The sequence below is a fragment of the Seriola aureovittata genome, chromosome 2, assembly GCF_021018895.1.
Source record: "Seriola aureovittata isolate HTS-2021-v1 ecotype China chromosome 2, ASM2101889v1, whole genome shotgun sequence".
Taxonomy (NCBI): Eukaryota; Metazoa; Chordata; class Actinopteri; order Carangiformes; family Carangidae; genus Seriola; species Seriola aureovittata.
In genome coordinates this window covers 5,168,919-5,194,393 of record NC_079365.1, presented here as the reverse complement: position 1 = coordinate 5,194,393, position 25,475 = coordinate 5,168,919, and the positions used below count along the sequence as shown (strand labels likewise).

Genomic DNA, 25,475 nt, shown 5'->3' with positions numbered 1-25,475 from the left:
GTTGTATTGGATTGCCTAAGATTTTACAGGTGTATATAATAAAGTTGAAAGAATATAATAGAATTGTATGGCATAATCACACAGCGGTAGCAATTTCCAACGGGTTCCAGTCATTTAAAATTGTATTTCCGTAATGTTGGGGGACTTGTGAAAGACAGACTAGAAAAACAATGGTTAAAATAGAAGCGGCAGAGTGCCCTTGTATGGTTCAAGCTCCATTAACATCCTACATTTCCCATGATTCAACTTAATACCAGTAGATCCTCCATGCTGGGAAAACACCCACATTTTAATCAAACTTCCCAGTATAGGCTTTCTGATAACCCTGGTGACATTACCATGACATCATCAGGGGTTATTGTCTCAGACATAACCATGCTCTTCTTCCAATGTATGGAAAACATCATACAGATGGTGTCACAGGTAGAGAAGTACTCAAAGTAGTGACTTTGTTTTCTTTTATAAGACATTACCCTTTTTTTTTTATAACATATAAATGCTGAAAGTCCATGGAGGTTGTTGTTTATTGAAGCGTAAAGTAGTTTGATATTTTGAGTGAAATTACTGCTTTAGTGTGTTGTTTGCAGATAATGCACTAGGTGGCACTAAAAGCACACAAATACCTTGACTCTGCACCACAGTTGTATGTATAGAATTTTGCCACAAGATGGCAGTGCAACATCATCCTTCATTACCCTGATAACACAGAAGCCCTTTATTTCCTATGATGAATTATTGCTGTGTGAAAATGTTCGAGCCACAAACATTTTCTCAAGTCTCACTTCTTCATTACAGGTAACCATGCATAATGAAATCCCTCTCCCCTCTTTTCCGAATCAGAGACAGTGTTTGAATCATACTGAGACATTTATTTATGCATGTATGTTTTCCATTTAGACTGAATGCAAATACAGCAAATACACACCACCAAGCACTAGGGGAATGTATAGCAAAAGGCAGTGGAGAATTGAAGGTGGAGGCTAAACAGCAGAGCAGGTCGATGCTCTTCACAGAAAAAAATAAGCTCATATCCATAAATTGGTATTGTGCTGGTTTTCCGCATTAATGGGGCCAATAAATGTTTTTCATCTCATTGAGGACTAACAGTGCAGATCCAGAGAGGCTTCTTTTTTCAATGCGCTCTGTGTCACATTCTTTACAAGACAGTAATTCACTTTCAATACGTCTCCTCCTCACCTTGGACTGAGAGGAGAGGTCGTTTCTACATCTGCCTCATGGTGATTAACAGCACTTTCAGCTGAGCACTTAACTGTGACTCCCATAACCACGACTCCAAACATAAGGCACCCACTCGTGACATTTCTATTGCTCTGCTGTCCTTCGGATTTTACTTACTGCTTCATTCCTTCAACCTAAAAACACACATCTCTGCTCCTGTCAATTTCTACATAGTTTACAGGATAATACACAGTAGTTTGGATATTAATATATAAATACAGCCCGCCCCCCATCCTTCAACTCACCACCTTGCCCACATTGCACAACTTCTCTCCTGATGCCTACAGTCGATTCTTCTTCCATCAGTAGTGTGTCCAGTACTACAGCAAAGCCAGGCCATTTTTCCCCAACAGTTTACAGTATATGTGCTGCTATCATGGCGAGCAAGTGCCTTCACAACAGTCCAGTGTCATTTGACCAGATAAAATAAAATAGAGCAAAATAGAATATACAAATCATCATCAGATTGGGAATTTCTTTTCCACAGACACATCAACAGCAGGTTGACAGTTTCAAGTCAGGGGATGGGGGGATTAGACGACGAGGGCGACAAAGCCATGGTCACAAGTGTCAGAAAAGCTCCTTTGAGTATCACTAACTGTGTTATAGGTTTTGGTTACGCTTCAGTACGCATGACAGTTCACAGTTTTCTCCCTTTAGAGGACAGAGGATAGGAATAATGGCTGCTTATTGCAAATCTCACAAGCAGTGCACTTGACTGCTTCGGTTAACAGTAGCACAAAGTTAACAATGACGACAACACGGCTAACATGGGTCAGGCTCCATCAGAGGGATTTGTATGTATAGGTGATGCATAGTATAGTATTAAAGGTCATCCAGGATATATGTTCTGTGGATAATCATGTATGTCACACTTGTATGAGTCTCGGCTTTGTCTGCAAGGGGAACAGGGAGGAAAAACACAGGCCTCACACTCACCACTCCTATAAATTACAATTACAAACTCATACACCATAACTTAAAAGAGTTAATTCAACAGAAAACAACAAAAAAATACCCATGTTAATCTTGTGGTTTTGAACTTTTCAGGCAGTGTTTGTGAACATGCACATTGAATCAAAACTGGAAAATCTATTTTTTTAACATTGCTTGTTGAAGTTGCAGTTTCAAATTGCTATTGGTCCATATTTTTATATTATGACTACATTTAAAGTCTTACTTTGAAGCTGCAATAATTATTTTTATATCAACAATGGTTTAAAATCTTTATATGTAATGTGAAAGTAGTAACAACCGCATAGAGAAAGACAGTATCACCCAACTCTGTGGTTTCCCTCAGCTCTGTGAAGCACTTTAGCCTCTTGAGCTACATGCTAGCTGCTAAGCACCAAACTGCAGACACACTTAGCAGTTAGAGAAGGATGTGACAGCTTAAGAGTCAAATATTTCCCTCAAGAGGCCAAAACAGAGCTAAAAGGCAGTGAATATTTGACTTACATTCACCAGGTGGCCAGAAATATGACTCCAAATGGATGCTAATTCTGCTCTGCATCTGCTGGATGTTTTAATAGACAGCTGTTTGCTAGCAGGTGACGATGCGTTTACAACCTGTTGCAGTGCCTACAAGTGGCCAAAAACATTAATCGAAGCAGGTTCAAGGAATTGATATGATGCTGATATTGATTATTGACAGGGACATTTGTGAGTTTTGCTATTGCTACATAGTCAGTGTTAGCATTAACAGCTGTTTATTCTCAGTCTTGCCAAGAGCTTCAGCCATCATTGCATTTACAATACAAGAGGTTATAATACACCTTCTGAGCAGCGCTATTTCTTCAGGACAGACTGGAAGCTACAGTGACTCGGTATTGGAAAGTGACAAGACAGTCCAGCCGGTCTTGGGCTAGCTGCTTAGCATGCTGACTTCAGTAGAGGATAAAGAAATAGAAGCAAAGTATTAACATTATGATTGGTGTTGCTTTCCACCTCTGGAGACAGCTCTTGGTGAATAAAGAAATGAAGTTTGATACTGAACACTCAACATTTCTTCTAGACTAGTAAGTAAACAGCTGCTAATGCTAATGTTGGCTATGTAGCAATACCAAAATTTACAAATAGCTCCTTTAAGATTTTGAATATGGAATGAATAGCAAACTGATTCGAGATACTTCAGGCACAGCAAAAAGTCAAATAGCTAGTCCCATCACAACAAACTAACTACATTTAAGTGATATCTTTTTAAATAACTTTGTTTGATGCCGTAGTTCACTTGAGTTCTTGCAAAATAAAAAAATGAGTCCTTCTTAAAGGAGGCCTGGATATTAAAGAGCGATGTCAGCATGTTCACACACATGAGGACTGAGACTTCCAAAAACACAAGAACAACATAAACCCTGTTTCATGGTGGACATCAGTAAAATCAAGTAAGAAAACGGTAAAAACATATCGTCACATTTCTGAAACTTATTAGATAAAACATTATTCATATTAAAATTTCTCTACAAATCTTATAACTGTGCCCAAAAACATGTGACCAGCATTTCTTTACGTTGATGGAGAGTTGATGCCAAAATAAAAACAGTAACAGTGAAGAGGAGAGAAATGGGACGAGGACAATGATGTCTGTTTTTGTTGGAGACTGTGACCAAAGCAGCGTCTCAGCTGTCCTCTGAACTGTCCTCATATTCCTCAAGTAGAGTCCGTCAACATTAGTATGTGTCCACTACTCACTGTCTCAGGGTTTTTACAGTTTCTCCGTAGGTGCTCGTTCCCATCATATCAGAGCTTCTTATGGATTTCAAATGGGGAAGTGTCCGCATACTTTTTTTTTCATTCCCTCGGCTATTTTCTTTAATTGAATCATGCAGATTATAATCATCTGATATTATACACATTTCATAAACAAGCAAACACTGGACATAAATTAGATTCTCTATAGATAAAAATGTAAAAAGCTAATAAGACAGCTGTTGATTATACTGAAGTTGTCACAGCCAAGAGGTGGCAATAACAAGCACAGAGGCTGCCACTTTTTGCCACTTGGCACCAACCTCCCCACCCCACCCCCCATCACCAGCATTGTCCCCATACTTTGACTCAGCTGTCCTCTTCTCTTATATACTCATTTCATATGTGACAGTAGCACAGGGAAGATATTTGTGACCTTAAAATAGAAAGAAGATTGTTTTTGAGAGGAAGGTGTTGGGGCTGTGGAGTTTAGGGTTAAAAAGTCAATGATTGAAATGATCCTGAGGGTTCAAAAATGCGTTAGATTAAATAAGATGCAAGCAAAGTTTAAGACGAATGACTCTAACAGAAGTGAATTCAAATAGGAACAGCTGTGACTGGGGTTCTCTTTCAACCTCGCATCACTCAGAGCGGTAAATTATCCAATAGGAGACTCTTCGCTTCCTGTTCCGTGAGGAGGTGGAGGGCTGGGATGGGCCGGGGGAGGACGGGAGGCCTGGTCACAGTTGGTTTGTCTAAAGGGACAGGAGTGAAGGTCTACTGACTGCTTCATGGAGCGCAGTCTGGTCTCGTGTTGGTGTGTACACAGTGGGGTAGAGAGTCCTCTTGGTGGCGTACTGCAGGGTGGGGCAGGAGACACACAGCTGGAGGGATCGTCTCGTGTCTCCCCGTCTCAGGAGCCGCCATGACCAATCAGGACTGCAACAGGACGACAAACACTTTTGTCGTCACACATCACATCAACATGGACGCATGATGAGATAATAGATCCCTGAGCACAAACACAAAAGTCTCTTCATTGTCTTTTTTTTTATCTCTGTGCAGTCATTTTCTATCTACATCGAGACATTAGGTTGTTTTGTGTCTTGTGATAGTTTTGTGTCTCTTTGTGCTAGATTTGCATATATATGTCATTTTTTGTATCACTTTGCAGTCATTTTCCCTCTACATAGAGATGCAAGGTTGTTTTGTGTCTCTCTGACATTATTTTGTTCTTCTGTGATGCAAAAACTGTCATCTTTGTGGTTGTTTTATATCTCTGTGGTTGTTTTGCATCTCTTTTCAGTCACTTGGTTGACTTTCCAAAAAAATTACTTGACGCAGAGACTTTATCCGGCCTGTTCAGCCATCCACTGATGCACCAAAGCGTAGTAATTTTGTGACATGCACTCCTACACATGAGCAGACTGTGAGCACTCAGAGTCACATACCTCTGCTTTCTGCTGCAGCTCTTCAGTGGGAGACTCTGTTTCCCTGATAACCACTGCTTTTGTCACCAGCATGTCGGGGTGCTGCTGCTTGGCCTCCTGGATCGCCATGGCGAGGGCCTGGAGATGTGAAGCACCAACACATGGGTCATAAACCTCACATATTAACTTCCAGTGCCTTATAACTTACTGTACAAGTATTGCATTTCTATTATGCAATAATATTCCTCCCACCTGATGTTGGTCTACATCATCATCTCCTGTGATTATAATCCTCTTCTCGATTCTGGTCTCTGAGTAGCCTCCTTTCACAGTCTGCACCACACACGCAGAAATAAATTAACTGAATGAATCATAAGCTGATTCCCCACGATTAAAAATTTAATTTTATAGATGACAAAAGTTGTTATCAAATGCATCATTGTTTTTATTTTATTTTTATTTCCACTAATCAGTGTGGTGTTTCTGTACCAGTTTCTTGTCTTCAGAAACATCAAGTTCATCAATTGTACACCAGATCATTTCTCAGTAAAGACATCTCTTGTTTTATTAAAATAGAAACAGATTGAGTCCCTGTTGTTGTTGTTTTGCAGTGTACAGTGAGAAATAGAGATATTATACTTAAATGTCTAGAAAATCAGCAAGATGGTTTTAGTATCAATGTAAAACCTACAGGAGTTTCTTACACTGTTATATCACATTGTGTGGCAAAAAAATATTAAATATATTTTTCCTTTTTATTAATGTCAACAAAACAAACTTATTATTTACATCCACCTCTTGTATTTGTCCATCTAATCTAATCTAATCTCACCAAAGTGGGGGGGGGGGGGGGGGGGTCAGAAGTGTACCATAAATTACAGATGTGGTGGGCTGACTCAAAGCCCCAGTCATTAAATTGTATCCATGGGAACAGATAATGTGTTACCTTGGTAACTTGAGTTGTGGTTGCTGAGGTGACGTTCTCAGCAGTGATGGTCAGCGGGGACACAACAGACTCCCTCCCCTGGGTGCTGGCTTTTACCTACAGCACAATGATTAGAGGGGAGTCACACACACACTACAGAGACACACCCACACACACACACACACACACACACACACACACACATACACGCTCGTACACAAACTTGCCACAGCCAGAGGTCTCAAGCTCCTGGGGCGAATATAACAAATGTCAAATGTGTTATATTCAAAACACAGAATGTTATCAGGGTCTCCATCTACCTGATTTTACACTCTGTCAACTTATTGAATGAAGACCACTAACACAGTGGGCAGCTTTATAATGGAGAATGGCCCTTTAATACATTTTGTATTAGAAAATTAATTTAAATTAATGATTCATTTTAATAATTAATTTCTTTAGATTAGTAATGACTAGGCTTGTCTCTGGCACTCATCAGGAACTCATCGGTGTGATGTGTCTCCTCAAATTTCTATCACCAAGAAGAAACATCAGAGAGATAGAAGATGCCTCTAATAAAGGGGCACTCCAGGGATTTAGTACTGAACTTTCACGAAGTTGAGGAACTCACAAAAAAATTGATCTTTAAAAATGGTCTGAATTGAAGCTTCAGAGGCAGAGATGTATGGGTTAAATTCCAACGACATTTTCCATGATGCATCTTGTTTTTGCTAGGTCTTTCCAGACTGCTAAATGTCTTTAAGACACCACTCCTGTACGTTGTAACATGAACATTACTGTTCAAAACTTCACCCGATGACAGTTCATTTTCATCTAAATTTTCTCACCCACAGTCTTTGTTGTATAAAAACTGAGTCATTATCACCAAATACAGTACTGTGGCCCACACCCACACTGCAGATATGTTCCTCTCTAACTTTATTCATTTTGACACTTTTATATACAGACTTCTCTCTTTTATATACTTCACGTATAGGTCAAGGCTAGAAAAGAAGACGAGGGGCAGCACAATGGCTGGAGTTTCTTATTTTGCCACCACGCGCATACACATGCGCACGCACGCACACACACACACACACACACACACACACACACACACACACACACAAACACTGTCACATTGATGTATTTCCTCTATAAAGATACTTACAGGGGAGCCATTTTCTTTAAGGGCAACATGAGCCTCCTGTGGGCTGACAACTCCGTAGTTCTGAAGGAGACAGAGAAACAGTCTTGAGATTTGTGAGTCTTTGATAATATGTATGTGTATATTAAAGAGATCCATTAGGTGATTATTTCTTTCTTTCTTTCTTTTTTTCTTTCTTTTGTTTGGCTTTCCCTGCCAGGAAAATGCCTGCATCTTTAAAACTCCACACCCCCAATTTGTAACTCAGGCTTTGTGTTGTAAATGTATACACCTCTATGCATGCTTCCTCATCAGAGCCACTGATGATGTGATTAGTTACACCTGTGCTTTGCCTGCAACAACAAGGCAAAGGGGTCTGTGGGGACACAAGCAGGAAACAACAAACACATGACTGGGTGAGCTGCGGTGTCTTTCCTTCTTGTTTTACTTTTGGGATATAATGAATGACATAGTTATCTGTGGTGTGGTAAACCGTGGAGTTGTTACATTAGCAAATGACTCAGCAATGTCAGTTATGCAGCAGTATCTATATAAAGTTTGCACATGTTAGCTAATATTAGCCTCCATAAGCTACTGGACATGCAGCAGCAGCAACAGTGTTTTATTGCTTACTTTTATAAAAGGAGGAATATGTTATTTCTCCTTTCAGAGTTCTTGTCTTAAAGCTTCACTCATAAATATTTCATATCAACCACATCTCATCAACCTTATTCCCAGTGAACAGTGGGCAACTATTTGGAGCATTTAGCAGCTGGAGAGTCAGATCCTTCAAAAGTTTCTGGAAGTTTAAATCAGAGCTGAAGCAGAGCGACTACTGAGCTTTCAATTATCAGGTCACAAGAAACAAAACTCTAAATGAATGCTGATGTTGCCACATGTGTGCTGGATGTTCACCACATCAGCCTGTTGACAGTGTGTTGGTGCTGTGTTTTCAGCTTGTTCCTAAACAAATGAAGTAATGCTGCTTTAAAGCAACTAAATGTGTCGATGTACTAGGGTTATTTATATATATCTGAAGCATGTCCATCTCTTTTAGTCAGATTTAGTCAAACAGCACTGGTATTTCATCTAAAATGTTTCAGTATACCTTTATTCAACTGGGAGTCTTTAAAATTATGCTAGGATGATGATATCACCTATAAAATCTTTGTAGCATTTTGTAGCAGCAAAGTCAGAGAAAATTGATTTCAATGAGTTATGAACAGTATTGACAACATATTCCTTAGCCATAATAATAATGATAATAAGAATAAGACTATTGTGCTTCACATGAGTCAAATATAAAACGTCCAACCAAATCAAAGTAAGATGTAAATGAAATTAAAACAACACCACACAATAAAAGCTTTTTTTTTATAAAAATGTGTCCCGTTGTTGAGAAACTCAACACACATGACATGTCTCCCTCTGCTGGATGAACAACATTGGTTTTGGAGATCTTTGTCTGCCAATAGATGACGTCATCCTCCATTTATAACACACACACACACACACACACACACACACACACACGGCTGTGGCTTACACTGGCATCTTTGAATATTTGACTCAACACTGATCTGTCACTTCAAGAAACCATTTCCACATCACTGCCTGAGCTCATACACACCATTAGCTGAATGGCTAAAGATCCCGGCAATGATTACAATTTAATAAGGCACCTGTGGGACAGCCAGCCAGCACTCAAATCTTTGCCTCTGGACATGAATGGGATTCGCACCTGCTTTCATCATCCTCATTAATACACTGTCAATACTTTAATCACTCCATAATGATGCTATTATGTCATCAGTGTCTGGGGAATACGGCCTTCATGGCAGTGAAACCCAAAGAAAAATGCTTTCTCCTCTAATGAAGACTAACTCCGGAGCGCTGCAAAAAAATATGAAATCCTTCATTGCAAGTCTGTTTGTTGGGCGACTGATGGAACTGATCCTATGATGAGTATTATCCTCACTTGCCCTTTCTACCAATACTTCCAGTTAAAATCTAACATGATGAAGATCTAAGACACAGAGAAATATATAGCTAAAAAACAATTTGACATTTTGGGAGAGTTAGACAAGAAGACTCTCATGTCTGTGGCATAAATATGGAGCTACAGCCAGCAGCCGGTTAGCTTAGCTTAGCATAAAGAGTGGAAAAACAGGGGGAAACAGCTAGCCTGTCTCTGGTAAGGTAACAAAATCCACCCAACAGCACCTCTAAAGCTCAATAATTAACATGTTGCTGTTTGTTAAATCTGTACAAAAACTGAGGTGTAAAAATGAGGTTGACCGGAAAACATGGAGACCCCATGTAGTCACCGCACCTGGCCGAGAAATAGTCCAGTACAGAACCTGCCATAAAACCACAGAGATACCTCCAGATGAAGCCAGGCCAGCTGTTTCCCTGTTTCAATTCTTTATGCTAAGCTAACCGGCTGTCGGCTGTAGCATTGTGCTGAACAGACATGAGAGAAGTATTGATTCTCATCTAAATCTTGGCGAGAAAGCCCACCATCCAACCTTGCAGGATTTTGTTTATCTGGGTGTTTATCTGAAATCTGTTATATATTTATCAGATCACTCAGAAAACACTCAGCCAATGTATAGAAGATGTATTTGTGGTTTTTAGGAATGAGGCTCACAGCCTCTCTTCTAAAAACCAAAAGATTCTTACTCAAATAACGTTCAGAAAAGAGTTTACTGCTTTAATGTCTCTCACTGACTGAAACAGTGAAGCTATTGTCGAGCGTATTAAAACCAAAGACAGCGGTGTGAATCTAGAGCATCAAATTGACAGTTTAGATATTGATAGATATATTGCTCTTGTTGTTGTTGGTTTACCTGCGGTGAGACATTCATGATGTTGGCGTGGACCTCTGATCCATTCGTATGCATCTCCGTCTTGGTGTCGGTCCTCTTCAGCATATGGGCCACGCTCACAGCATTGGGGTCTTTCTTTGCCACAGGAGGCTGTTCGAAACACAAACAGTAAAGTCAAACAGCAGCAAGCCATTTATTCACAGCAAGACCCCTGAGGACCCGGGAAAACAGATGTGTTGCTTACGAGCAGCATAACTTTCAGAGCAAACCATTTCAATACCGTTGACTTAAAGGAACAAATGCTGAAATAAAGTTTTTATTAGATTGTTCAGGTTCATGACAAAATGCGAAAGATGACGCAGCAGGGAACTGAAAGAAACACAGATGCAACTGACAAATATAAAACGGGTGAGAAATTCAAAAATGAATTCATTAGCAAAGAGAATAAAACATGTAGAGTTTTGAACAAAATTAAACATGAACAAAATGCAGCTGAATTCAAAGAATGGGAAATGGTCCAAAATGAATAAATAAAGGAAGAGCAACCAAGTCCAACCAAGCAGGGTGAATCCAGTGGGTGATGATGATGAAGGATGAATGCATTCGGCTGTCTACCTCATGATGTGTTCCCTCCTCAGGAAGTTTCTCCTCTATGGGAGACTTGTCCCGGGAACCCATCAGACGGGCAGAGTAGAACCTGGAGGTCTCCTCAAAGTCCTCCCGGCCCACCTCGGGCTGTCGCTCCCTCTCTTCCAGCTCCAACATGCCTTTAGAGAATTCCTCCACGCCAGAGTGGAGATCTGTGATGATGGTGAAGTCGACCTCGGCCTCCAGGCTGGAGGTGGAGCTGACTGTCATGCTGGAGCACTTGCGCTCGATGCCAAGGTGGGTTTCCCTCATGCAGGCCACGGTGTCCCGCTCCTGCTCTTCCTCGGATGCTATACTCGGCTGGGGCCTCCTGTCCCCAAGCTCCTTCTGGGGCGGGTACAGAGACAGGGTCACACATCTAATGTAACTGTAGATGGATGGATGGAGGATGATGATGACATGGAATAGGATGAAGTATCATCCTCCTGTTTAAAGGTGGTGTATTCGCTGGGATTCATGGACGATCCAAAATCAAAGCCATTATATTAGATATGCATTTTATCCTGATTATGCAGTAGAAAATGAAAGGCATGCAGTCATGTCAGAGAGGAAATGTTGAATGACTGCGGGATGATAAATAGGGAGATAATCAACCTAAAAGCATAAAATGATGGAATTACAACCTTTCTATCTATTACATAAGCACCAGCCTGAAAACCTTAAAGGCCCCATATTGTATAAAGGGAGTTTTCCATGTCTTTTTTTGATTATAAAGCAGGTCTAGGTTCTATATTAATACTGTGAAAGTATCAAAGCCTCAGTCCACAGAGAAATGCAAACAGCCTGTATTCAGAAACTGAGTAAAACCAGCCGTCAGGACTTCTGGAACTTTGTGATGTCACAACAAAGCTATCATCGCCCTCAGCCATGCCCCCTGACTGCCCACCTGGACCCACCATCCAACCTTGTAGGATTTGGTTTCTCTGAGTGTTTTACCTGAAATCTGATATATTTTTATTCGATCACTTAGAAAACAGTCAGCCAATCACAAGAGATGCTCAGAGCCTCCTCTCTTCTGATTGGCTCAGCGACCTGTTGTTACTATAGCTCTAGAGAGAAGCCTGAGAGAGGAGATGTGAAACTACACTGAGATGGTTTTGCTTGTTAAAACCACAAAAATATCTTCTTATGGATCAACACATCAAATTAGACAGAATATGGGACCTTTAAACTATTAAACATGTCTCTAAAAACATCAAATCAAATAAAACAAAGTGCAAAAAATAACAGTTTGGCTCAACTGACACATGCAGGTTCATAATCCAAAAAAGGTTGGAAACCACTGAATTACAATGGAGCTCCTGAGATACCCAATCTACACTAATGCCACTTCTATCAATTACAAGTACACTTTCTAATCAGATCACAGTAAAAACTGCATCATGCCATCAACAGCCAAGCACAAGGGATACTGTTTTCGACCCACACATTCAACTCAAACTTATCATGGTGATGGATGAGGGCAGCTGAGCAGCCAGTAAAAACTATCACGCTACTTCAACCTTTACAGCTTTTGGGTTTGTTTTTTTTTCTATCAGGAGAAAGTGTTGCAGTCAGTTAGGAGGCATGCGGTATTTGCCCAGTGAGGGGTGCCGAGAGGGGGATAAAGAGATGATGGGTGGAGGGAATGAAGGTGGGTTTAAATTCAAATGAATAACCTTGAAATCAGCAAACGGCTCTTCATAAATGGCAGGAGTAGAGACGGGCTCCTGCAGAGAGGGAAGCAGAGGAAAGAGCAGAGAGAGCATCTGAAGGTTAGAGCGAGCTGAAGTGGATAGTGGGCTAACAGGCAGAGATCCTAACAGCAGAGCCTGACTGGGGCCTGGAAATATGGGTCCAGACCTAAACTGGGATCCTGGTGTGCTGCTCAGTGAGAGTCAAAATCAGGGTATAGCCAAAATTAGCTCAAAGTGGCTAATAAATCTGTGTTTTTAATGTCTTAATAATTGAAACCCAGGTTTAGGTGAGAAATTGAGCCAGATCCAACCCAAGCCCACTGGGTTTGTTGCGATCCAGTCAGGTCCACATGGATTCAGGCACAAATTTCAAGCATACTACTCTATAGTAGTAACATGGCATACAACAGTACAGTCTAAAGGACAGAAAAGAGGTGAGCTTACTGCAACAGAAACAACATATATAGCCTGGTTTATTTGTTAGTGTTAGCAGAGACAAGAGAATCATGCAGTTTGTATGATGAGCAGGTTTTTCAGCAGAGCAGGAGCCACTCTGTGTTGCAACACTACGCTCCTTGAATTTCAACAAGAGAGTATTCAACTAATATTGTCGAATGTCCAATGAAAGGTGCACGGGTGCATTTCAAAGCCCGTCAAAATGACTGTGTGCAAGCGGGTCCACGTGTTCCGAGAGGAGCACCCCCCCACCCCACCCCATCCCCCCCAGCTCAATCAGATCTTGATATAATTGTCACTTCGCCGGTGAGGTGTGCTCGCACAACTGTGAGCTACGCAACACCCCACCTCATGCCTGTTTAATCCAATATATGCAAGAGCTCAACTCAGATGAAAAGGTGGGAAATGATGAAAGCTGTCATGTCTATTCACTTCAAATTCCTTTCATTCCAGTGCCAGAACGCGTGCAAGCCTCCTAATGATACCAACAGTGAAATGAAAGCAGCAAATCTGACTGTGTCAGGCACTGAGCTGTGGTGTCTCACTGCTCGCCGCCAGCTGGGGTTTCACAGTTGGAGGAACCAGTGTGTTTTGTAACACCGCTTAGCTCTCTATCCGGGTGGGGTCGCAGGAGAATAAATGTGTCTGATTTATGATTTATTTTCTCCAAATCTGAAGGATCAAGGGACATTTTGTGAATTCTGTGGGTGTAAGTTCGTCAGTTTGATGTTAGTTTTTTGTGTGCAAACCAATTCCATACTCCATTTATCTCTAATTTTGGGAGATAATAGCTGTGTGTAACAAAGTAATGGATGACAGTACATTTCACCCTCTCCTCCTCAAATGAGTGATTCAATTTGTAACATTAATGTGCAATAAATTGTTTTGTTTTGTGTTTCCAGTTCGAAAATGGCATGGAGATGTGCAAAAATCATCAGAGCGATGATAATGTGCGAGCCTTCCTTTTCCTTGCCACACTGACAGAGAACAGCGTGAGCTGGAAGGAAATCTGTGGCTCGCAAGTCAGAGAAGGCGAAGACCAACCAACAACCAAAACATGAGACATTGATTTTTTTTCTGTCTTTCACAGCCAGTGGTGAGCTGTACAGATTTGCCAGACAAGTGTGGTGCATGTTGAGGACAATGTGAGGGGAGAGGAAATTACTGAGTTGCCACGAGAGGAAATGTCCAAACTTTTTTTTTTGATTGTTTTTTTTTTTGTTTGTTTGTTTGTTTGTTTGCCACAAGACGGAGCTGAAGTACCGCTCCGCCTGCTCTTCACACAGGCACGAACAGGTAAGATGGATGGAGTGTTTCAAGTCACTGAAAAGGTAGAAAAAAAGAAAAATGGCGTGCGAGTCTGTCTGAAGCTCATGCGATGCTTTACTTCCAATGACTGAATAGCAGATGCCAAGCAGAGTTACCGAATGTCTCTTCTTGGCTGCGTCCAGGCTCGGCTCCCTGCCAGCATTTCGGCTGTTCCGCAGTATTAGACCCGACTCCCTGGCCTTCTGCGTCTTCACTGGTGGGGCCGGGGGAGCCATTTTGGGAAGCGCTGAAATCTTTGAGCCAAATGACTGACTCTCTGTAGGTCCTCTGCCAGGCTGATAGCTGTCGTCAGGCTGTTCTGTTTTAGCATTCCCCTCCAGATCTGTTGGAAACGCTGAATGGAAGGCGGAGACGTCCGTCCAGTTGAGGTCTGAGGATCCCTCCGGAGAGCCCACTGACCAGCGGTATTCTCTTCTGATGGCCCGGGCTGGATCCTCCTGTCCTGTCCTGTCCCTTTCATCCTTACACGCTACGCTCTTTGACCGCTCTGGCTTGAGAGGAACGATCCTGGTGATCTCTGACTGATAGCTGCTGCCTGACAGCCGGTGGAGAGACGTCCTCTGACCTCTTTCTCCCACGAAACCCTCAATATCCTCCGGCCCGGAGTTACTGATCTTTCTCTCGTGTGTCCTGACCTGTCGCAGTTTTACCTCCGCTAGCTCTTTGTTGTCGATAAGGCCCTTCCCTCGCACCTTCATCACACACTCTCCTTTAACACCTGCTAATGAACTATCATGCTCTATCTTTCCGGGTCCGTTCACTGAGCCTAGATCGATATCTGTCGTTCCAACCTGACTGACTTTTCTGTTCCCCTGCTCTGCACCTTGAGATGAGAACTCCCTGCTCTCTACTATTGAGACTTGCTCCTGTTCGCCGTCTTTACAGGCCTTAACAGACTGATCCTTCCCTGATCCCTGATCATCTTTTTTCACCAACACCGGGGACGACTCGCAATGATTTCCTGTTTGAAACATTTTCTCTGGACTAGTGTCTGAGTCTGAGCCCTCGTTTTCTTCTCCGGTAGAATCACTGCCTCCTTTCCTGTAGATGAGCTCTGCAGGCATTCCCAGGTTTAAGCTCTGGGGTCTCCTCTTTTTCCTCTGTTTAGAAACTGTGCGTTCCTTTATCTGGTGCGAGCCTGGGGCCACATCATCGTTTACCTCGGGATCTGAGGTGTGAGATGGTTTACTTTGAGATTTGTCTTGAAACGAGTCTGCGTTCTCAGATAATTGAATCACAAAACGACTCGGCCGAGATTCAGAGCACACATCTGCCTCACTGGACGGTTTCCTTGATGGAAATTCATCAATATGGCTTTTCATTTCTTTTCTGTCATACCCTGTTACCTCTTTATGTATCATCTTGGTAATATCTATCTCTTTTTCCAGCTCCTTTTTCTCCCACGAGGAGTCAGATGTGAGAGATTTGTTCTTTTCTTCTGCCTTCCAGTCATGGTCTTGTTGATAAGTTTCTTGTTTTTCAATCAATACCCACTCCTCAGAGCCCTACATGTTGGTATAGATTAAACACAGTTAGACATGCCAAGCACTGCTGCTGCAGATAATGAAATCTAGGCAATCATTTGAATCACAGAAAAATGATGTAAAACTGCTACAGAATGGTGTTTTGGTGCGCATGCATCTGTATTTAGGAAGTAACTGTACAATATGTGGTTGTATTGTCTTTAAAAAAAATTAGACATGAGTAGGCGGTGCATTTCACTGAACCACAAATATTATCAATACCAAACTATCATGAGAGAGGAAGAGTGAGAGATGTGCAACCTCGGGTGAAGTCACCATAGTCTTCTGGACGAAACCCTCAACAGACAGGCTGTTAACAGGGTCCTTTCCCACCGCTCGGCCCACCAACTGGCCGACGCGAGGCAGAGGAGAGAGTTTAAAAGAGAAGGGAAGAACAGCTGTTAAGAGTCAGACTGGAAATGAGGGAGTGAATTAGTGAGATGCACAACTTCATGCAAAAGGGAGAAAATGGGAGAGGAAGAAGGTAGAAGATATCAGTGCCGACAGGACTTAACAGAGTTATTCTGTAAAAACTTTTTTAATGAACTTCAAGCTAAAAACATGCAATCCCGTGTACCTGACAGCCACCAAATCCACACAACCAAATCAGCAGCCATTTGCAATGCAAATATTCTTTTTCTGTAACTACATCAAAGAGCTGAGTTCGTCTGAATCTCTTGGAAACAGTCAGGAGCACCAAGACTTTCACAGCCGTCTACTGTCAGTCAAACAGAATAATACCCCCACCTCAACACCCCTCCCTCAATCTCTCCTCCTCCTGGAATGAGACACACGGGAGACTGCATTTTCTGCCGCAGACAGCGTTTGACATTCTGTGGGCATAATCTGATCATCCCAGACAGCAGATGAGAGATCGTCTGAAGATGACTTGGGCACCGGCAATGACGTGAACTGTCCTATCTGAGGACTACAATCTCTGCGGCGTATCGTCAATGGCCTCATTACCAAAAAAATGTGATCAAAGCCTGAGAGCCTCCGTGATCTGGCATAAAGAAAACTGTGTCCCTGTGAGGCAATCAAGGGACAAAAAAAATAAAAAAGATAACCGATAATTATTTCTCGAGTGCCTCACGTTGAGTAAATCTCAAAAAACATCTTGAAACTAATCTCATCAAGATGTTTCCTTCAGTGCTACTTGTCAATCATCCTGGAGTACTACTCTGAGATAGTGTCAGAATTAATCTGGTGCACCAGAGACAGGCAGATGTGTTCCTCATTATACACACATCTTAAAATAAACTGCAGGTTCTGCTGTTTCTTCCTGTGAGTGACGATATCTTTGCACAGGAGACACCTGTTAAATAACTATAACTACCATCTCTAATCATGTTCATTTGCTCTCTTTTTACAGTTGTAGCAGTACTGTACATCTTCCGGCTTGAAATATTCATAGACAATGACAAGAGGATACAAAACAGAAATATGACCTGCTTCACCTCAAGTCAAGCTGCAAAAAGAGACGTGAATATCAATGTCCTGTAATGGAATGTCAAGCATCAGAGGTTTTTAGATTTGAAATATTGACCATAGTGGACCTTTAAGTCCACAGACCCCCCTCCCACACACACACACACACACATACACACACACTCAGCCCCTACTCACAGCCTTCTTCTCTGGCGTGCCAGTCGGGGAGGTTATGGACAGACGCTTCTCCCGATTCATCAGCTTACTGTTGGGCTCCCTCAGGGCTCTCTTCAGCTCATTGATGCTGGCCTGGTGCTTCAGCAAGACGTCCTGAGACTTATCCAGAAACTGGAGGGGGAAACGGGAGGAGAAAAGTGCGTGCATCAGCAGGACATCAACATCCTGTTCATCAACACGTCACACATTGTCAGTCTGAACAAGATGTGAGATAATACTGCACATGAGAGGATGGATCTGAAGTGCTTACACTAGTGATGCACGGTACGGCTCTGACGTCATCCAAATCTGCACGTTTGTATAAATCATCCACCCGAACTAATTATTTTCCACGATGTAGAGATCCACACCTGATCACGCATTACCATTACTTCTCAGTGGGATATCACACGTGATGACGGTGACATATTACGCTGAAGTAGGCTGGTTTGAATTAAATAAACATTCATTTAAAGTAAAAGTTCTCTTTTTTTGGTAAAATTAAAATGGCGACAAGTGTTTCCACAACAGCCTGAACACAGACTGACATTTAAATTCTGAATGTCGCTGCTACTTCCTGAACACAAACTATTTAAAAGCTCATAATAACATTTGGCCGCTGTCCAAAATAAATAATAAATCATAATGAGTGCTGCAGTCCAAACACAAAGATGAATTTGTGCCTGATGAAAAATGAAGCTTAACATATGTGGAGAATGTAATTTATTATTCCCTCATACATTATATATGATTGCACCCACCCGCATGTTCATTTTTATGACCCGGCCACAGATATAATTGTGATCTGTGCATCACTAGCTTATACTCACAGAAAAACAACCGTACTTACAACTGAATTACTTGATATTCTGCATTTATTTTTGTTTATTTGTTTGTTTTTGGACAGTCAGTGGTGGAAAGTAAATAAATACATTTACTCAAGTACTGTTCTACGTAGTGTTGCCACTCCACACGTGTCAAAGGGAAATTCTGCACTTTTTATTTGACTACATTTATCTGTAGTTACTTTTCACACTGGGTTTTATATTAAAAAATATTAAATAAGCTTATAAAATACAATGCATTGCAACATTAATGATGCATCAACACTAACAATGTAAGGTTGATATATAAAATGAGTGTCTTAAAGGCCCTGAAAACATGGTTTCAAATCAAATGAAGTATATCTCCATAATATTAAATAATCATCGCTAATTGTGCAAAGTTAAAAACATCTTTATTCATAGTTTTTTAAGAGTTTAACATTAAATTTTAATTCAAATGTTACTATATCCTATAGGTGCAAAGGAATATTTGACATCAACTGTCCTGCCCACAAACCAATGGGAAGAGCTTTGACATAATAAAATAGCTTATAGTATAAACTTAACAGATATAGTAGGTTTTCAGAGACTTTAGATGACACAGCAACAATGCAGTCAACTGGTTCATTTTAGTGCACTATCTATGTTTTAGTCATAAGATAATAAGCAACACACATTTTCAAGCTTCTTTTTTCTTAATATCTATAGTAGTTTTTCTATAATCCATCTTGAAAATGTTGTTTTATGAGCCGATCTTTATTTGCATAAAGCCATACAGAAGATAAAATAAAAATGTCTGGGTAGAACATCCACATTATAATAAAGTCTGAACTCTAATGTTCTTCATTTCTCTGGTTTGGTCACAAACCCCCTATTTGTGTAGCAGACATGGTGAATACTGCTGCTCAGATGCATTTTTCAACATCAAGTGGTACATGGAAGTCGGCCGAATGTTAACCAGAGGCAGACAGATTCAGATTCACACTGAACATAATGTTTTCGTCACAGTTAACTTTGATACTTTGAGCACATTTTACTGGTACGTTTACTTGTAATTGGTTCTTCTTCCACAACTGGACAGAGCAGAATATTTCAGAATAGTGAAGAACATGCGATGATGCTTTACAGGCCCTTAAAGAAGGATAGGGGCTCTTATCTACAACAGGGAGAAATTTCACTGGAGACTTTCAAAGCCAAACTTTAAAGTATTCTGTGCTCATAGCTGCCAGACGTTTTAAATTCCTGTGACATTTCAAAAGAAACACAAAAACTTCCCTTGATCCAAGGCAGGAAAATCTCAATCTGTAAAAGCCTCTGAAGGCTACAGGTGCAGAGGAAGAGCTGCACACAACGACAAAAAGCCCAAGAGCCGAAGACAGGAACCTGTACCTCCTGTTTGTGCCGAGGAGTGGCCTCCTGGTCCAACTGAGAGAGCTGAGTTGGGGCAGGAGAACGGGCAGGCACGAGAGGGGTCAGAGAGTGCGGGAACAAGGTCAGGTGCAGAGACAGGATGGTAGAAGGTAAGTCAGTAAGGGAGGCAGGCAGACAGACTGCAAGGCTACATTTGATACCATGCAAAGACAATTTGAAAATACATCCCAGTAGACATTTTGGACTTACATAGATAATGATATGACATGCAAATATGCTACCAAAATAAAAGTTGAGGTGTCTGTATTTCTAAGGCTTTACTAGGATTTTTTTTCCTTTTATCATATAATGGAGAGTAAGTCCAGTGGTGCAATGCAGTAGAGCTTTTTCAGTGATACCTGAGTCGACAGCCACAGTAAAAGAGACAAACCCAGTGGAAGACAGGCAGTGACAGACAAAGAAAGAATAAAAGATGGACAGACAAAGACAGGTATACAGACAGATAGAGACCAAATCACCAGACCAAATACCTCCTGTTTACTGTCAACTGGTGACCCAGCCTCCTCCTGATCGCCAGCAAGAGTAAAAAAAAAAACAACAAAAAAACAAAAAAGCATGTTAGCAACCCAGGCTCAGCTTGAGTTTGCATCTCTCAGCATAATGACGAAGGGTTAAAAACTGTAAAGCTGTTAGCTGGATTTATGAGCAGTGCAGTGTAAGCATGTAAGCCTGAGTGAATAAGAGTGAAAGGAGAAGAGTTAGTAAATGCTAAATCCACCAAAGCCACCACAGCGTTATGCCCCTGTTGGATAAGCTTCAATTGTCCTGAGAAGCTTGCACTGCACCTATTTACATTAGCTCCTCTGCAAGTCCCAGATTTACCTGTACCAAGGTCAGAGTCCTCTTCAAGTTGACAGAAGCTCTATATATTTGGACTTTCCATAACTTTAACAAACTTTAGCTTAATGGAAATTCATAAAAAGTTTCTGTCAGGAAATCTTCAGTACCATGATCTCTTTCTTTCTGCTTGGAGTGACATTGCCGTCCTCGTCTCTGTCCTGCTCCGACTCCTGGCCCGGCTCTTGGTCCTTGTCCTCCTCGTCCTGCTCCAAACTGGGCTCCAGCTCGGTCTCCTGCTCGTCCACAGACGGGCTGCGGAGACGGCGCTGTTCACTGATGCTGCGGTGGGACAGGCTGTCGTGGTTCTCACACATGGCAGAGACGGGCCGCGAAAACTCTGCAGGTAACAAGAGTTGAATTATGACAGGAGACAAATCAGATGAGTTCATCTGATGCGGGCTTATAAAGTAATAGTTTGACATTCTGGGGAATATGATCATTGTCTTTCTTGTCTTTTCAATATCAAACTTCAGTTGGTTAGCTTAGCTTAGCATAGATACTGGAGGTAGGTAACAGAAACAGCTTCTCAAAGACAAAAACCAAAATGTAACAGTACATGTGCAGGTCTATTTTTGGCTGTGACTTCCTGCACCAAGTAAAACCATCCCTTTGGTAAGTGGATGTTTTAACCTAGCTTGTTTCCCATGCTTCAAGTCTTTATGCTAAGATAAGCTAAACATTAATCTAAATACCCTAAAGTATGAAAATTTCAGCTTTGGAAATGAATACAAGTAAAAAAAAAAAAAAAGACTCCAGACCCTCCATGTGCAGATCTATCGAGGCACTACCGTGACTCTCACCTCCGTCCAAGCTCCTGGACAGCAGGTACCTCTTGCTGGTGGAGCGCTCAAAGTGCGGAGCAGGTCGGTCTATAAGCGCACTGGCCTGTCTGGTTTGAGCTTGTGTCCTTCCACTGTATCTAAACTTTGAACCCATCACCAAGAAGCCCTTAGGAGGAGGCTCTGGAGACACCAGCCTGTGGACACAAGAATGGTAGTGGTGAACATGCTTGACAACACACTGGGCCATAGAGCAAAAAAAGACGGTAGAGTGAAAACTGGAATTGGGAACAGTTTCCACTGCGTTACACTGAAAGTGGATTTCAAGCTAACTTCTGAGGGTGTATTTTCTACGTCTGTTTTGTATTTGCTCTCATCACATTCGAACTATCTTTGACGAGCTGTTTTTTGGCCACATGATAACTGATCAAGATTTAACTTGTGGTTTAGAGTAGATATATTCATCAGGTATAATGGTGCAGCTTAATCTAAATCTTTTGTTTAAACAGAGTCTCTTGCATGGCCAGCTACATAGTGAGTATTAGTCAGTCGTATCTCCTGTATAGTGCTGTAAGGTTAATCAGGATCACCAATAAAAGTCTAAGGTGGCCTTGAAAGTAATCTGAGCTGTAGAGACTTGACAACATGTTAAGTCACTCATAGCCAGACCTATCTCCATAGCGCTGAACAATGGTCCGTCTGCAATTATTTTCATTCTGCTTTATGGGGAAAAAAACAGTCTGACTTGCTTGTATTTCTTTAAACCAATCACAATCGTCTTAGCCCAGGATGCAGCAACGGTGCCCCTGAAAAATAGTGTTGTGTTTTGGTGGAACATTTGTATGTGGGGAGGCGAGCACATAGAGTAAAAATAAAGATGGACGTCACCCACAGGTTTCTAAAGAGCCTGTGGGTGAGCTGAACTCTGAGCTAATCAATATAAATGTATAAAAATTCATCCCAGTACAGACATGAAGGAGGACAAAAACTGTTTTTGTACCAGGCTGTAAACAGGTTTATTTCTGCTGTAAAGTTGGACATTTCACCATGGGAGTCTCTGGGGATTGACCCCCTTTTGGAGACAGACTCCAGCGGCCAATCAAAGAACTGCAGTTTTTGTTTTTGTCTCTTCAGTGTTGGTTTCGTTTTTCAGCCCAAGCGCTTGAGCACTATCATTAAAATTGCTACTTCCCCAGAAACAAAATGCCACAAAACAGTGCAGTAAAAGACGTATGTCAACTTTGGTTGTTGGTGTAGGTTGTTGTTGTTTCCTGTAGCGAAGGGGATTTTGAAAACTGTAACGGGCAGATAGCTGAAGGGAAGGAGAATGGCTCGTGTGACTTGCAGCCAACATCAGGCTTATACCCACAGTCTACATCCAGTGAGTCAGTCTACTGCATGTTTAACAAAGCACTGTGCAATAAACTGAGTTTGGTTACTGCTCATGAAGGTGTACACATGGAAGTGTTTGTATTTGCCTTGATACACATTGAACGGAAAACCTTCCAACCATGAGAGCAGATCGTTCCTTACCGGAAGAAGGTGTGATGCTCGATGCAGACCTTCCACAGCCTCTTGGCAGCTCTGTGGTTCGGAAGCTTAAAACCGATTGTACTTTCAAACTGTTCATACTAGAAGGGGAGAGAGAACAAAGAGATGGAGGGAAGTGTGAAAAGAAAAGGTGAGGGAGGTTTACAGCACCAGATCTATTTACTCTGTTTCTGCTGAAATTCACCTGAGTACTTCTCGCTGGACTAACGTTTAGGGCAACCTAATACATTCATAAAAATTGCATTGAATTCGCTACATCTCACTCCTGCATGAACACTGAACCCAATCAATATAACATATTTGTGCTTGCATTAACACAGCTGCCACAATATATACATGTGAATACATAAACAAAGACATTTAGAACGTTACAACATGGATTTTGCCAACTGGACAAAAAGAGCAGATCAAGGCGGAGGAGGGATAACATCCAATATTCAGACACTAGGAGCAATTGGGAGGAAAACTATTTCATGGCTCTATATTTACACTCTTTATCCCTCTATTCTGGCTGCAGCTGCAGCAGCTCTGTTAAAGGGGCTCTTTATTTGGCTTGATCACAGGCTCACTGTGCGGCTCTGTCACTTGACTGGGTCTGGCCCAGACAGCCTGTCACACTGAGGCTCAGCATGGAGGATAAGCTGCAGCTCTGCACAGCACAATGAGGAGGGCGAGAATATACTGTATATCCTGACTGTGCAGAGGAGCGAGGTTGGAGGTATAAAGCTGGAGGATTTACAGTCTTCTACTCAGAGTTACTGACCACACATTCATTTTCTTTTTTACAATAAAAGCTGTGACACAACATTAGCTACTGTTGTATTCAAAATGTGAGGTCATGGCTTTGAGGAATACTTCAATAGTTTGGGAAATATATAATATGAGGACTGATATCTCTCTCAGGTCTGTACATTAACTTTGCAGCTGGAGCCAGGAGATGCTTAGCTTAGCATAAAGAATAAAAACAGAGGGAAACAGCTAGCCTAATTCCACACAAAATCTGCCTGCCATCACATCTAAAGCTCACTGACTAACGTTAAAGGTCCCATATTTGACACTTTTCCTGTGTTTTGTTTGAAGTGTTGCTCTATAAGAAGATATATTTTTGGTTTTAAGAACTAAAAATCATCTCAGTGTAGTTTCACATCTCCTCTCTCAGGCTTCTATCTGGAGCTCTAGTAACAACAGGTTGGTGATCCAATCAGAAGAGAGGAGGCTGTGAGCCTCTCTTCTGACTGTTTTCTTAGTGATCAAATAGAAAACAAAATTTCTGACAGACTTCAGGTAAAACACTCAGAGAAACCAAACCCTGCACGGTTGGATGGTGGGTCCAGGTGGGTGATGCTTGGGGCATGGCTGATAGCGGTGACTGTTTTGTTGTGACATCACAAAGTTACAGAGGTCCTGATGGCTCATTCATTTCTCTGTGGACTGAGCACTTTGATAATTTCACAGTATTAAGGGAGAAGCTAGACCTGCTTTATCATCAAACAACATCAAATCAATACATGAATCCATGGTTGTGATTCCCTAGAGTCATCACTGTGAGGTTGCCAGGCAACCAGTGGACAATCCAGGAAGCCCACAACTTGTTGTCTTTACAATTCTAAGCTAAGCTAACTAGCTGCTGGCTGTAGCTTCATATTTACTGTACAGGAATGAGAGTGATATCAATCTTCTTGTTTAACTCTCAGCAAGAAAACAAACAAGCATATTTCCCCAAAATATCCAACTATCCGTTTGAGACACTACACCAGTGCTTTAGTTTTAATTTTCAAGAAAGTTGGGCAATTAGTAAGAGACAGATTAAAAAAAATTGTTGAGTCAAAGGCAAAGATATCCTGACTTTCAGTTAACACACGTCCTTCAAACCCCATACCCACAGTCTGTACTGCAGGCTTTCTGTTATAAATTTGCCCAAGCCCAGATAACCTCGATGACATCACTATCATCATCATCACTATGAACATCCAGGTTATTTTCTCAGACCTGATAAAGCTCCTTCAAAACAACGGACGGCATAGAACATCTGTTTTTTGTTGAGCAGCACTAACCATTAGTAGTAAATGGATTTTAATGTGTGAAATCGATAGAGTGCCACTTTAATTATCCTTCACCATGCAGCCTACCTCGCCAGGTCGTATTTTGATGTAAAAGTTGCTCCTCTTGTAAGAGATCTTGAGGATCTTTGGCCAGGCAAAGCGGTTGATCCTCAGTCTGTCACGGTAGATCAGCAGGCCATTGGCACAGACACCCAGCATTATGTCAATCCCTTCAGAATCCTGCACAGAGGACAGCATGGCGGCAGAAATCATCTATTAGCGGCACTGTATGCATCCTCAAAACCTACTGTACTTTCATTCAAATTAAAACTAGCTATAGGAGGAGCCAACCTTAGCATGATGGAGGTCCACACCGTACATGGACAGTTTCTTCGCATTCTCCAAGAAGTTAATTTCAGCCTCTGCGGGAGTCATCCCCCTGAGGGCAGAACAACAATAATATCAGTAACCAACA

The 25,475-nt window shown here is 41.6% G+C and overlaps 1 protein-coding gene across 6 annotated transcripts in view; it reads right to left on the bottom strand.

Annotated features, from left to right (window-relative positions):
- Positions 1 to 848: 848 nt before the first annotated feature.
- LOC130161207 (protein 4.1-like) overlaps positions 849 to 25,475 on the bottom strand; it is a 90,126-nt gene continuing 65,499 nt past the window's right edge. Inside the window, exons 8-25 of one of the 6 annotated variants that reach the window (XM_056364309.1) lie at positions 25,352 to 25,439; positions 25,088 to 25,240; positions 22,941 to 23,038; positions 21,429 to 21,604; positions 20,736 to 20,965; positions 20,259 to 20,294; positions 19,747 to 19,791; positions 17,516 to 17,665; positions 16,151 to 16,237; positions 14,462 to 15,871; positions 12,564 to 12,614; positions 10,873 to 11,232; positions 10,279 to 10,407; positions 7,454 to 7,513; positions 6,304 to 6,399; positions 5,610 to 5,690; positions 5,379 to 5,495; positions 849 to 4,866 (exon numbers count right to left, since the gene is read on the bottom strand). In XM_056364309.1, coding sequence (XP_056220284.1) covers positions 4,861 to 4,866; positions 5,379 to 5,495; positions 5,610 to 5,690; positions 6,304 to 6,399; positions 7,454 to 7,513; positions 10,279 to 10,407; positions 10,873 to 11,232; positions 12,564 to 12,614; positions 14,462 to 15,871; positions 16,151 to 16,237; positions 17,516 to 17,665; positions 19,747 to 19,791; positions 20,259 to 20,294; positions 20,736 to 20,965; positions 21,429 to 21,604; positions 22,941 to 23,038; positions 25,088 to 25,240; positions 25,352 to 25,439 — 3,373 coding nt within the window. In that variant the 3' untranslated portion in view covers positions 849 to 4,860. The remainder of the gene's footprint in view (positions 4,867 to 5,378; positions 5,496 to 5,609; positions 5,691 to 6,303; positions 6,400 to 7,453; positions 7,514 to 10,278; positions 10,408 to 10,872; positions 11,233 to 12,563; positions 12,615 to 14,461; positions 15,872 to 16,150; positions 16,238 to 17,515; positions 17,666 to 19,746; positions 19,792 to 20,258; positions 20,295 to 20,735; positions 20,966 to 21,428; positions 21,605 to 22,940; positions 23,039 to 25,087; positions 25,241 to 25,351; positions 25,440 to 25,475) is intronic. The other 5 variants (XM_056364317.1, XM_056364325.1, XM_056364343.1 and 2 more) reach the window with 5 other exon arrangements.